This window comes from Neolamprologus brichardi, chromosome 17, assembly GCF_056152115.1.
Source record: "Neolamprologus brichardi isolate AB-2024 chromosome 17, ASM5615211v1, whole genome shotgun sequence".
Lineage (NCBI taxonomy): Eukaryota > Metazoa > Chordata > Actinopteri > Cichliformes > Cichlidae > Neolamprologus > Neolamprologus brichardi.
Window position 1 is genome coordinate 4,101,203 of NC_142120.1, and position 14,592 is coordinate 4,115,794.

The following is a 14,592-nucleotide window of genomic DNA, read 5'->3' on the forward strand; positions in this document are numbered from 1 at the left end:
GGGTCTGACTGTATCCCATCAGCATTTACAATGTGCCCCAGGAATTTCACAGACTGTCTCAGAAAATGGCACTTCTTTGGAGCCAACTTAAGGTTGTGAACCTGGAGTCTCTGGAACACCATATGCAAGCGCTCCAGTGCCAATTCCTCTGTCGGGGCAAAAACCAGAACATCGTCAAGATAACACAGCACACTGAGGAAGTTCTGATCCCCAAAAATGCCTAGCATCATCCTCATGAAGGTGGCCGGACTGTTGCACAGTCCTTGTGGCATACGATTATATTCGTACAACCCAAATGGAGACGTAAATGCCGTGTACTTACGGTCCTCCTCATGCACCTCCACATTATAATAACCCGAAGTCAAGTCCATTGTGGAGAACAATCCGTTTCCTCCCAAAGCAGCCAGTGCGTCAGCTGGATGCGGGAGTGGGTGAGCATCTTTGACAGTTCTAGCATTAAGCCAGCGAAAGTCGTTACAGATTCTCAACTCACCGGACTTCTTCCAAACTAAGACCAGGGGTGATGCAAACTCACTGCAAGACTTCCGAATTATTTCCCGTTCCTCCATGTCATTCAGAGCCTGTCTTAGTTTTTCATAATGAGTTGGCGGCACACGTCGGCATGGCAACCGGAATGGCTTGTCATCCACAACTCGAATTCGATGTAGGCAGCCGTTAGCCTTGCCACAATCCAGCTTGTCTCTCGAGAAGATAGACTCAAACTGGGCTATAAGGCCAACCAGTTTTTCTTTGCCAGCCGGCGAAACTGCACATGAATCAATGTCAATATCAGACAGCCCCAGATTTTGCAGCACTGCATGTAAGGGGCTACAACCACTTGTCACCTCCTGTGAGGGTGAATCATCTGGCAGAGTGGAAACATCAGTAACTAGACTCTGCTCATCATGGCACCAAGCTGAGCCAGTAGACCGTTGCATGTTCTGTTGCCAGTAGGAGCCAGTGGGGCTGAAGTTCTCCACTGCTGCACAGGGGGACACGTCAGCCAACTTCATGTTCCGTTTCAGTGTTATCGGCTTGTCAAAGGGGTTCAGCACTTTCACAGGAAGCCACCCATCACTGTTTAGATGCGCTACAGTTCTCCCAACCATAACTGACCTCGGTCCAGATCTTGACCCGGTGGGCTCTACAACTACAGCACTGCCCACTTCCCCATTATTCATTAGCTGCAGCCTGCCCCAAACAAGGTGTTCTGTCAAGGGCTCTAATGTTACAGCTCTCTTCAACTTGACAGTTCCGATCTTATCACCAACATGCCCTGGGGCCACCACCCCTGACATTGAACTCAGCAGATTTTTATCAGGCTGTTCTTCAGCACTCAGGGTCTTGCTGCATTCCTCTCCTAAATGTCCCTCTTCCCTCAGGCGATTACCCAGATACCTCATTAGGTTGCTGCCCAAAATGAGGTCCTCACTCTGCCCTGCAATCACCAACATTGGCACAACAACTTTACAGCTATACATCTCCACCATAATGTCACACACACCTGATGGAACGGTCCTCGAACCACCACAGCCAATCAGGACGACATCCGTGGGTTGCAAGGTGGGGGTCTGCAGCACTGCATGATGTAATAGTTCGGGCACCATATTGGTGCTGAGGGTGCAGGCCATAGAGCCACTGTCAAGCATGGCTTTAACAGAGACTTTGCCCCCCAGGGTCACATTTTCATAGAAGAGCTCATCATGCTGTTTTAGTCTGTGTGTGTTCTGAAGAATGGGTCTCCGGCCTAGCTGGCGCTCCTCACAAACAGTGTGTAATACAGATTCTAATTCATCAAAATCATCCTCTTTGGGGGCGATTTCAGGCCTAACACTTGCCCCCTCCACATGTAGGCCATCTAGTTTCCCAGCTGCTGGGTGGCTGATTCAGGCCCCCTGACTCTGACAGACACAGCCCTGGGGCATTGAGCCCGTGTGTGGTCGCCAGCATGGCAGATGAAACACAGCTGATGGGCTCTACAGTGGTGATACGTAGAGTGTTCAGTGTCACCACAAATCATGCAAGGCACAATTTTGTGTGTTTGGTTCCGGGGGACCTTTACATCATCCTTAGCAGGCAGTTTCGCTTGTCGAGGCTGCCCCTCCAGGACTTTCTCTAACAGGGCTATCACATGATCAAGACGATCAGTAGGTGGTTTTGCATGAAGGTCAGTAAGTGATGCTGGGGTAGAGGTTGGTGATGGTGTAATACACTTAATGTTGCCTGTCGCCTGCTGCACATTAGGACTCACCTCCTGTTGCTGAAAACTCAAGGCACTGACTGCACTAAACTGAGGGGTGCACTTCCGGTCCTTGCCATGCTCCAGCAATTTCTCGTGCACATCAGCAACCGTCCACTGCTGCAGGGGCTTGCACTTGAAAATAAGAGACAGTTCTGAGTCTGGGCAGTGACGGATAAACATAGCAGTCAGCTCTTTTGTCAGATATGCAAAGGACTTATTTTGTCTCTTCAGACAGTCTTCTGTCACCTCCATGGCTCTGTTCAACCTGAGCCAGTAATCAAACGGTGTTTCACCTGAGTTGGGTAGTGTTGCATAAAAGTCAGCTAAAGGCATGCTTGAACATGCAGTGTCACTGAAGTGCTGCTTTAAGATCTCAAAAATGGGCTCTGGGCCCCTCTCAAGACACACAGATGGCTTACTACGTATGCCCACCTTGACTATTTCTCGTGCCCTCCCCAGCAGTTTACTTAGCACATCATCAGCTTGTTCAGCAACAGGTACCCCTCTTCTCTTAAAAAAAGTCATCATCATTTCCTCCCATTCCTGAACACTGCATGTATCACAGCCATCCCCTCTAAAACACACAGGTTCTTTAACATCAGACTTTACAATCACATTCAATAGTGAGGGTTCTGATAACACATTATTGGCAGACCCAAAAACACTGTTTCCCACTCCAGAGCCCAACCGAGATTCAAGACAAGAGGCAATGCTTTCCCCAATAGAAAACCCAATTTGCGTTGCAATCTCTGCATAAAGGTTCTCTTTTGTGGGACTGGTTTCTGATCTAGTATTTTGTAGATCATCACAGTTCACATCAATAGGGTTTTCATTTAACTCAGCAAGGACAGGCTTAGGTGTGGATGAAACTGGGGCTGTCAGCAACCTTGATCTGCCTCTGCCAAATGAATGCAGAGGGGTAAAACCAACTGCCCCCCTTCCCCTGCCAAAACTGGGAAAATCCGCCATGGCTCAGCAATGTGTCTCTCCCTTTTTTTTTTTTTCTCCAAAAAAAAAAGAAAGCACAGAGCCCCACCCCGATGTCTCTAAAGAACGCAGAAAATGGCGGGACTAAGAAAAGCCAGTCTCCCGCGACTTTTCCACCTTCCAGGAAGTAGACGGCCCCGCTGCGGTCACAGGATTGCAGGAGCTTGGGTCACGGCACCAGTGTAACCGGTTTCTGCTTCATCCCGCTGCAACAGCTCGGCCCAAACAGACTCCTCGACTCTGCGTTGTGTTGTTTTTTTAAAAAGACAAGGAGTCTCTGATCGATCGTTGCCACTTTATTTCCTGAATGGAAACAACGGTTTTGTATCAGTGCAAATGGCTCGCCACACACCGCTCCGCACAGCACACTCTCGTATGGCTACGGCAGACTGGCAGCGATTACTGCAGCAATATTACAATTTTTAATATACAATAAAATAACAGCAACAACAAATGATGTACCTGAATGGAAACAACGGTTTTGTATCAGTGCAAATGGCTCGCCACACACCGCTCCGCACAGCACACTACGGCAGAACATCCCATTAGCATTCCGCTTTAGCATACAGTTTTACACAGTAATAAACAAATGAAAAGTACATAAAACTGGTGTTGGACATGTGTCCACTAAGCACTTATTACACTCGGTGCACATCAACTAATCAAACATGTTTTATGTGTCTGTACTACTTAGCTATATCGTGTGCGGAACAATACAACTCACCTCTCGTATGGCTACGGCAGACTGGCAGCGATTACTGCAGCCAGCCTCACCTAACCTGCCACACCGAGAGGGGGGGGCGCTGTTTCCCCATTACACTGACATTTGTGGCAAGTGGAATAATACCACATAAACACTGTTACATAAGTATATTACAGAAATGTCAATTTCCAAGATGGCGCCGAGGACAGCAACCGCGGTACTGCGCTCCCTCGCACTTTTCTTGTTTCTGCAAAATTCTCAGTAAGTAAAGTGAAATAGTTTGACAAGCTTTGCGCCTCAGTGCGGATTGAAGAACAGCTGGTGGAGATTTAACATATCTTAAATTAAGAACTTTGGACATCGAAGTCAAGAAACTTTATTAGCTACCAGCAACATTAGCCAACATTAGTTACCAGCAGCTGCTAGCTCGCCAGTTAAAAAAAAGAAGAAAGGACCCCTGGACTGGAATGGCTGGTTAAGACAAATATTTTATTGAAGTTTCACGAGTAACACAAACTAAAGACAGTATGCCACCCAAGAAAGGCCCAACACCAGAGGAGGTCGAGGACATTAAAACCTCCCTCGGAGCATTGTGCGGAGACGTGGCCGCAGTCAGGGCGCAGCAGGAGCTGCTTCTGGGGCTTTTGGAGGAGGTAAAACAGCTACGCCTCCAAAATGCCGAGAAGGACAGACGAATTATGGATCTCGAGCGGCGGGTGGATGAGCTGGAGCAGTACACCCGTACGAACGACGTGGTCATTAGCGGTATAAAAATCAAGCCGCGCTCGTACGCGCGCGCGGTGGCCGGGAGCGTCGGGGAGCCCAGCGACGAGGAGACCCGCTCGGTGGAGCAACAGGTGGCCTCCTTCCTCCAAAGCAAGGGGATAGAGATGGACCTGGAGCACGTAGAAGCATGTCACCCACTGCCCAGGAGGAGTGACAGACCGCCGGCCGTCATTATGAGATTCGTCAATCGGAAGAACAAGGTCGCACTGCTGAAACAAGGACGCAAACTGAAAGGCACGGACGTTTTCATTAATGAACATCTGACACGAAAAAACGCAGACATCGCGAGGAAGGCAAGGCAACTGAAGAAGAACGGTAAAATACAACATACATGGGTAACAAACTGCAAGATTTTCATTAAGCTAAACGGGACACCAGAAGAGGCAAAAGTACTGATAGTGAGGAACATGGAGGATCTGGACAAGTACAACTGACACTAATGTATTGAGGTAATATATAACTCTAATGACAATCAAATGATAAATACACCAACATCTCTAATTACACCAGGAAATGACATGGACACGTTGAAATCAATTCTCCAACAGAAAGTAATTGATCTAGATTGTGAATATAAGGAGCATAATATAATAGACCCAGAAATAGATTCTGAAAGTAATTTTCTTTCTTCTTTTGTTAAAAATTGTAATTATTTCACACAGGAACAATATGAAAAAAAAATCAACCTAGATGGGAAGCTCTCATTAATTCACTTTAACAGCAGAAGTATGTACTCTAATTTTGATTTCATTAAGGACTACTTGCAACAATTCTCTCGCCCCTTCAGTGTTATAGCCATCACTGAAACTTGGTTCAATGTTGATAAAGGAATAGATTTCTGTTTGAATGGATATGATTTAAAATACATGAATAGATTAAATAAGGCGGGCGGCGGGGTTGCTATATATGTTCATAACTCTATAAAATATAATGTTGTAACAACTATGTCTATGGCTATTGATGGAATTTTGGAATGTTTGACTATTGAGATCATGAATGAAAAAAAGAGAAATGTTATAATAAGTTGCATATATCGGACACCCAGTTCAAGTATTGACACTTTTTATGAATGGATAGAAAAAATGTTTGCTTCGGTGAACCAAAAATTACTATTCATCTGTGGTGATTTTAATATTGATTTGCTAAACCCAACAAGGTTAAAAGCCATTGATGACTTTACTGACACGATGTACAGCTTATCACTATATCCAACAATAACAAAGCCAAGCAGAATAACATCACATAGCGCCACTATTATTGACAACATTTTTACTAATGTCATGGATTTCCAAATTAATAGTGGCCTGCTTGTCTGTGACATAACTGACCACTTACCAGTTTTTACTTTGTGTGACTGTGATTTAAAAAAAATAGATACCAAGATTACGATAGCAAAGCGAACAATAAATGAAGAAGCAATTCATGCCTTTAATTTCGATTTAGCACAACAAGATTGGAGTTCGGTGTATGAAGAGTCAGATGTGGACAAGGCTTATGACAATTTCCTAGATATTTTCACTATGTTGTACAATAAACATTGTCCTGTAAATGAACACAAGACAAAGAAAAAAAAGATAAAAAGTCCTTGGCTCACAAAAGGAATTATCAATGCTTGCAAAAAGAAAAACAATCTGTATAAACAGTTCATCAAAGTAAAAACAAAAGAAGTGGAACAAAGATATAAAGCATATAGAAATAAATTGACTGATATTATAAGAACGAGTAAACAACTTTATTATAGAAGAAGATTATATGAAAATAAAAACAATATAAAAGGAACTTGGGATGTGTTAAATAACTTAATTAAACAAGGATCTTCTGGAACATCATATCCTGAATGTTTCATTGATGCAAATGGTGAAAATCTCAACATGAGTAACATTGTAGATGGGTTTAATAAATTTTTTATAAATATTGGCCCTGAACTAGCAGCGGACATCCCGTGTCAAAAAAATGAAAACATCAGTAATATAAAATCAAATCCCTCTTCACTGTTCCTCTCAGCTACAAATGAGCAAGAAGTAATAAATATCACACTAAAATGTAAAAGTAAGTCTTCAATGGATTATCATGACATAAATATGTCTGTAGTTAAACAGGTTATTCTGAATATTGCTAGTCCCTTAACATATGTCTGTAATTTATCATTTCAGTCCGGTTGTTTTCCAAAAAAAATGAAAATTGCAAAAGTAATACCACTATACAAAAGTAATGACAAACACAGTTTTACCAATTATAGGCCTATTTCTCTACTGCCTCAATTCTCAAAAATTTTAGAAAAACTTTTTAATTCAAGATTAGAAAAATTCCTTGAAAAACATCAAATAATAAATGTTGGTCAGTATGGTTTCAGAACGCAAAGAACCACTTCAATGGCGATAATTGAGGCAGTAGAAGAAATTACTAATGCACTGGATAAAAATAAATATGCAGTTGGTATTTTTGTTGATCTCAAAAAGGCCTTCGACACAATCAATCACTCAATTTTATTGGATAAATTGGAAAGATATGGTATTCGAGGGAAAGCTGGTAACTGGTTAAAAAGTTACCTAACGGGTCGGGAACAATATGTTAGCATAGGGCATTACCATTCAGAGAAACTTGGTATTACATGTGGTGTTCCCCAAGGGTCAGTGTTGGGACCAAAACTTTTCAATGTATACATAAATGATATTTTTGATGTTTCTCAAGTACTTAAGCTCATACTGTTCGCAGATGACACCAACATATTTTTCAGTAGCGATGATTATACTGACCTTGTAATGACCGTAAACAGGGAGCTAAAATTAATAAAAAAATGGATGGATATAAATAAATTATCATTAAATATAAATAAAACTAAAGCAATGTTTTTCGGTAATTTAAAATATAATATAGAATTACCGATTATCATTGAAGGTGTACCAATTGATAATGTGAGTGAAAACAAATTTTTGGGAGTCGTAATTGATAACAAAATTTCATGGAAACCCCACGTCAGACACATAAAAACCAAAATTTCCAGAAGCCTCGCAGTTTTGAACAAAGTGAAACCATACCTTGATAAAGATGCACTTCGTACTCTGTACTGTACCCTGGTTCTTCCATATTTTACATATTGTGTGGAAGTGTGGGGAAACACATATAAAAATACAACTAATCCATTAGTTACAGTACAGAAACGAGCACTGCGTATTATTCACAAGGCCGGTTATCTAGATCATACTCACAAACTCTTTCTTCAGGCAAAGTTACTTAAATTCCAGGATCTGGTTAGTTACAATACATCCATAATCTTATACAAAGCCTTTAATAAACTTCTACCTGCAAATTTACAAATTATATTTGAAATTCGAGAAAGGGTTTATAATGTGAGAGGCTTCGGAGAATTCAAATTACCCAGAACTCGAACAACCCGTAAAGGTTTTTGTGTGTCTGTACGTGGTGTGAAAATCTGGAACAGTCTGAGTTTACAACTGAAACAATGCAAAAATATTCATAGATTTAAATTCCTCTACAAACAGTTTGTTTGGTCACAGTATACTCAATGATGGTTATAGTGTGCTCTGTAATGTTTGTTCTCTTACCATTGCTGGTATGGATTCAAAAAAAAAAAAAAAAAGTGTGTGCATATGTATGTACATGTGTGTGTAGATATATATGTATGTATGTATATGTATGTGTGTTTGTCACTATGTAATTATTATTGCCTGTTACCTGTGGTAACGCAATTTATAATTAATATATATTCTGTATTCTGTTATGAAGGTCCTATTTGTTGTTGCGAGCTGCCATTGAGATGCTTGCATGTGCCCGGGGCTGTTGATGGTTTGTTTGGTTGCAACGATGGGCGTAGCTGTGGGAAGCTTATTGTTTTTTGTTGATGAGTGAGTATAGGGGTGGGATTTAATAAGTTTTCTTCGTCCCACTCCTTTTCAGGTAAATTTTTTGATTTTTGTTTTTGTGCACTTTATATTTAATATATGTATTTTTGTTGTGCCTGAAATGAACAAATAAATGAAATGAAAAAAAAATGTGTCTATTATGGTATGTTATAATGTACACAGTATGAAGTATGTTATGAATATTCTATAACTATAAGTATGTACAGGCTGTAGTGAGTACAAGCTATGTACAGGCTATGAACAGGATATAAATATGAAATAAAAAACTATACAGAAATCTGAGATATACAGCTATACAGAAATGTGAACTATGCAAGTTACAGTGGGGCAAAAAAGTATTTAGTCAGCCACCGATTGTGCAAGTTCCCCCACTTAAAATGATGACAGAGGTCAGTAATTTGCACCAGAGGTACACTTCAACTGTGAGAGACAGAATGTGAAAACAAAATCCATGAATTCACATGGTAGGATTTGTAAAGAATTTATTCGTAAATCAGGGTGGAAAATAAGTATTTGGTCACCTCAAACAAGGAAAATCCCTGGCTCTCACAGACCTGTAACGTCTTCTGTAAGAAGCTTTTCTGTCCCCCACTCGTTACCTGTATGAATGGCACCTGTTTGACCTCATCATCTGTATAAAAGACACCTGTCCACAGCCTCAACCAGTCAGACTCCAAACTCCGCCATGGCCAAGACCAAAGAGCTTTCGAAGGACACCAGGAAAAGAATTGTAGACCTGCACCAGACTGGGAAGAGTGAATCTACAATAGGCAAGCAGCTTGGTGTGAAAAAATCAACTGTGGGAGCAATCATCAGAAAATGGAAGACATACAAGACCACTGATAATCTCCCTCGATCTGGGGCTCCACGCAAGATCTCATCCCGTGGGGTCAAAATGATCATGAGAACGGTGAGCAAAGATCCCAGAACCACACGGGGGGACCTGGTGAATGACCTGCAGAGAGCTGGGACCAAAGTAACAAAGGTCACCATCAGTAACACACTACAACGGCAGGGAATCAAATCCCGCAGTGCCAGACGTGTTCCGCTGCTGAAGCCAGTGCATGTCCAGGCCCGTCTGAAGTTTGCCAGAGAGCACATGGATGATACAGCAGAGGATTGGGAGAATGTCATGTGGTCAGATGAAACCAAAGTAGAACTTTTTGGTATAAACTCAACTCGTCGTGTTTGGAGGAAGAAGAATACTGAGTTGCATCCCAAGAACACCATACCTACTGTGAAGCATGGGGGTGGAAACATCATGCTATGGGGCTGTTTTTCTGCCAAGGGGACAGGACGACTGATCCGTGTTAAGGACAGAATGAATGGGGCCAAGTATCGTGAGATTTTGAGCCAAAACCTCCTTCCATCAGTGAGAACTTTGAAGATGAAACGAGGCTGGGTCTTCCAACATGACAATGATCCAAAACACACCGCCCGGGCAACAAAGGAGTGGCTCCGTAAGAAGCATTTGAAAGTCCTGGAGTGGCCTAGCCAGTCTCCAGACCTCAACCCCATAGAAAATCTGTGGCGGGAGTTGAAAGTCCGTGTTGCTCGGCGACAGCCCCAAAACATCACTGCTCTTGAGAAGATCTGCGTGGAGGAATGGGCCAAAATACCAGCTACTGTGTGTGCAAACCTGGTAAAGACCTATAGTAAACGTTTGACCTCTGTTATTGCCAACAAAGGTTATGTTACAAAGTATTGAGTTGTATTTTTGTTATTGACCAAATACTTATTTTCCACCCTGATTTACGAATAAATTCTTTACAAATCCTACCATGTGAATTCATGGATTTTTTTTTTTCACATTCTGTCTCTCACAGTTGAAGTGTACCTCTGGTGCAAATTACTGACCTCTGTCATCATTTTAAGTGGGGGAACTTGCACAATCGGTGGCTGACTAAATACTTTTTTGCCCCACTGTAAGTGTGGTTCAGTCTGTGTTAGATCAATTAATATAATATAATATAATATAATATAATAATATTGCCTGGTGAGGTGGGATGACTGAGCTTTCCTATAATATAAATAAAGGGCATATGAGAAAAAACGAATCTCTCTCACCACCAGACATGCGGTTCAGTGGCACTCTCCATCCTACCGTTATTTTGTTGTCATTGGAGGTTTAACAGCTATTATTGTTGGAATAATCATCAGTCTCTTGACAGGTAAGAAAAAAAGAAAAGATTTTGCCATTGGAACTGTGATATCATTTTCTTATTGTTTCTTCCACTTATCATTTCAGGGGGATTGAGGGAGACGGTGGACCCGAGACTTATGCTAATGAAAGAAGACACTCTTTCTTATCACCTGTTCAAACGTGTCAAAGACGGGGTACGTGCTGAAGAGCAAAGGTATCAAAAGCAACAGACTGAAGACAGGTGCTCAATTCTGTCTTGTACTTTTCCTTCCTTAGGTCATGGGAGGAACAGACAATGTTGGTCAGCCAAACAAGGAGGATGGAATCAATAATCCTGCACATGAGGAAATTGACAACGATACCTGTGTCTCATCTTTTTAACGACCGATACAGCTGAAGACAGAGCTGCTGCAAAGCTCACATCCAGGATTGTAATCACCTGTGAAAAACCTGAAGTTAAAACTGAGATTTTATTTTCAAAATAAGTTGTGTTTCTCTTTTAATACAAAGAAGCGGCTTGTTGATGGAACATTCTTGCCTGTGCTGGATTATGGTGATATTCTATATATGAAGGCTGTCTTCGAATGGTTGATATTGTGTATCGTGCTTCTCTGAGGTTCGTCACTAACCATAAATTTCAGACTCACCTAGGTAGGATGGCCTGCTTTGGTAAGTCGGAGAAACTCTCATTTATACAGTTTTATATATAAGGCGATACTTGGGTTGCTGCCTTCTTATATATGTTCCCTGCTTGTAATGAAACAGGCTGGTCAGTAATCTCTTCGTCCGCATGGTTACTTGTTGCTTTCTGTTCCATTTGCCCGAACTGAACTTGGTAAAAGAGCTTTTGTCCATTTAGCACCCTCAGCTTGGAACAAACTGCAGAAGGAATGGAAAATGACTGAATTAATTTCATTAAGTGCTTTTAAATCTAAACTACGAATCCTTGAGGCCAAATCCATAACATGCAACTGTTTCAATTAGATTGATTGTCATTTTAACAGATTTTTTTTTTTTTTTTTTTTGAATTTTATTTTATTTGTATTCTCTCACTTATTGTTGCATGTGTGTTGTTGCTGCCTGTGTTTGACTAATTTCTGTAACTGTGAGACACCTGCTGCTGCCTATCTTGGCCAGGTCTCCCTTGAAAAAGAGGTTTTTAATCTCAATGGGATTTTCCTGGTTAAATAAAGGTTAATAAAAAATAATAAATAATAATACCTTACTTCATAAGAAATGAGACCAAAGGAACTGAGTTGTCAGCGAGACAATCGTGCTTTTATTTTTCAATTGATTCAGTAAAAAGTAGAAAGCACTTCTTTCAAATATCTACTTGTGTACAACGATTGCATGTTTGTATTGTTTAGATTAACACGTTATTAATAAAAAGCCACATAATAAACATTTCAATTCAAGTCAATTTTATTTATACAGCGCCAAATCACAGCAACAGTCACCTCAAGGCACTTTATATTGTATGGTAGACCCTACAATAATACATACAGAGAAAAACCCAACAATCATATGACCTCCTATGAGCAAGCACTTTGGCAACAGTGGGAAGGAAAAACTCCCTTTTAACAGGAAGAAACCTCCAGCAAAACCAGGCTCAGGGAGGGGCGGGGCCATCTGCTGCGACCGGTTGGGGTGAGAGAAGGAAGACAGGATAAAGACATGCTGTGGAAGGAATAGTCGAAATAGTTCAAACATAAGTGTTCCTCTCTTTCTGGAATGTTTGAATTTCTCTGACCAGGAGGGCAATGCAGACTTTGCTGAAACATCCACAGAATACAATACACACAAACAGGCAATGAATACATTCAAGGTAGTTTTGATGCTATTTATTACTGAGTCATAAAGTTTTTTTTAGCTTCGGTTTATTAACTCAAATGTCACAAGACGACGTGACCATTGTCCTTCAGAAACACAGCAGCTCCGCATTTTGCGAAAGTTAAACATAGCACTTCAACACAACCACCTCATGACAATTGTCAAGCCCAGTGGTCACGACCCGGGCACCTTGCAGTCAGAGTCACAATGAACTCCTCTGTTTACCAAAGCATTTTAGAGTACGATATGAAACCTTCTGTGTGCCCGGCAGTTAAAGCTTGGACCAAATTGGGTCATGACATAACACCAGCTAATCTATAACAGAATGGCCTAAAAAGAAGAGACAAGTGTTGCAATGGTCCAGCCAAGGTCTAGACATCAGCTCAATTAAAACACTGCAGCAGGATCTTAGCTCTGCATGAATAAATAACTGCAAACCTCAATAAACCAAAGCAATACTGAAAAGAGAAGGAGCCAAGATTCCTCCACAGGAATGTGAGAGACTGAATAAGTCCTCAAGAAAACATTATTTCAAGTTATTGCTGCTAAAGGTGGGTCTACATCCTATTGATTCATGCCAAGTACTGCGTCATAGGATTTCATAGTCTCATGAAAACTTCCTTTTTCAGAATCCATGCAGACTGACACTAGATCTGCAGGGTTTAGGTTGATTGTAATAGCAGGAATAAGTAACACTAAGCTGTGTTTGTGATTTATTATGACACGAGACACCACTCTAAGAAATCTGTACATCTATATAACATTTATGTTTGCCTTTTGGGTAACAGCACATGATTCTATTCCCATGTACACTTATTTCTCAAAAAACGTGAGCATGTATTTACAAATATATACACTGAAATACATTCTAAAACTCACATATTACATTAAAGAAGCTTCAGTCTGTAGACAGAAAAACAGCTGCAACAGAAAAAGAAAAAGTACACAACCTCTTGTACAAATTATCAATGTTACAATTTGGACACCTTGGTGTAAACACTGGGTAACTCATCTGGTGAAGCATTTGTTTTAAATACACTAAAATGTGACAATAGGACAAAGAATGCATAAAACATATTCTGGGCTTACAAACAGTATATGAAATTGAAACAGTGGCCTTAGGTACAAAATATCAATGACAGTGATGATCGCTTTGCAACACCCAGAGATGAGGATTTTATTTCCCTTTCAGAGGCAACCTTAGTTGAGTTTAATAAAGGAGCAGCTGTTGGAAATTCTGTTCTTTGTTTTGGACCCGGTAGGTGTTAAAAGGTGTGTTTGTGAATCCGAAAGGCTGATAAATAACCGATTACCACATGTACACTGCTTGCACTGTAATCCAGGAAAACCACTTGGAGCTATCAGCGTGTGCCATTATTTTTCGGGTTCATAGTATCTTTTTTTCATGGCCCGATATTTTCGGAGGAAATACAGAGCTTCTAGCTCCTTAATGACATGATCCCCCCTGGCCACCAGCTGTTTGATCTTCTCCGGGTCGGTAACGTCTTTATTCTTCATGAAGGCTGACTTCAGGCGCTGTTTGAAGTACGCTGCTCCCTGAGGGTATTCACGGCCGAGATACAGGAGCTTGTTTGGAGAGGAGAGACACATCTTTAAAGCTCTGCAGCATTGCACACCACCCAGCGTTGATTCTCTTAACACCAGTTTACTTACATTTTTATACAGCCTGATAACTTCAGTTTTTAAAGGGTTGGCCATGGCCTTTCACACTTTTGAAAGGAGAAGAGGAGAAAGGGAAGGTCAGGAGAGAGAGCACACAGAAACCATTACACAACATTAAGTTTAGCTTAGCAGCTAGCTTACGAAATAGCATGTAGAGCACTGCATTTATGCCAAGCGCAACAAATTCACACTTACACGTGTTATGTTATGTACGCCAATGAAGAGAAAAATGTCTTTTCCTTGCGTCCTTACCTATGAATGCAAGGGACAACTCCGTAGTGCACGTTGTCGCACGTCGTGTCGTTCTGTCGCAAATAAAAACATAGCAAGTACG

The 14,592-nt window shown here is 41.3% G+C and overlaps 2 protein-coding genes and 1 long non-coding RNA gene across 4 annotated transcripts; 2 read left to right on the forward strand and 1 right to left on the reverse strand.

Moving 5' to 3' along the window:
* Positions 1 to 4,139: 4,139 nt before the first annotated feature.
* Positions 4,140 to 8,630, forward strand: LOC148097856 (uncharacterized). Its single transcript, XM_087830868.1, has one exon. The coding sequence runs from the start codon at positions 4,460 to 4,462 to the stop codon at positions 5,150 to 5,152; it is 693 nt and encodes a 230-aa protein (XP_087686994.1). The 5' UTR covers positions 4,140 to 4,459; the 3' UTR covers positions 5,153 to 8,630.
* Positions 8,631 to 10,696: 2,066 nt separating this feature from the next.
* Positions 10,697 to 11,139, forward strand: LOC148097857 (uncharacterized). The gene is made up of 3 exons (XR_015716640.1): positions 10,697 to 10,773; positions 10,851 to 10,939; positions 11,022 to 11,139. It is a non-coding gene; the product is annotated as an uncharacterized LOC148097857 (long non-coding RNA).
* A 2,136-nt stretch (positions 11,140 to 13,275) lies between these two features.
* lyrm5a (LYR motif containing 5a) lies at positions 13,276 to 14,574 on the reverse strand. 2 transcript variants are annotated; one of them, XM_006780531.3, is made up of 3 exons: positions 14,511 to 14,574; positions 14,250 to 14,305; positions 13,276 to 14,162 (listed from the first exon to the last, which is right to left on the reverse strand). In XM_006780531.3, the coding sequence occupies exons 2-3, from the start codon at positions 14,292 to 14,294 to the stop codon at positions 13,950 to 13,952; spliced, it is 258 nt and encodes an 85-aa protein (XP_006780594.1). In that variant the 5' UTR covers positions 14,295 to 14,305; positions 14,511 to 14,574; the 3' UTR covers positions 13,276 to 13,949. The 2 variants fall into 2 exon arrangements, with proteins under 2 accessions (XP_006780594.1, XP_006780595.1); XM_006780532.3 differs by having other exon boundaries at positions 14,454 to 14,553.
* Positions 14,575 to 14,592: the final 18 nt, after the last annotated feature.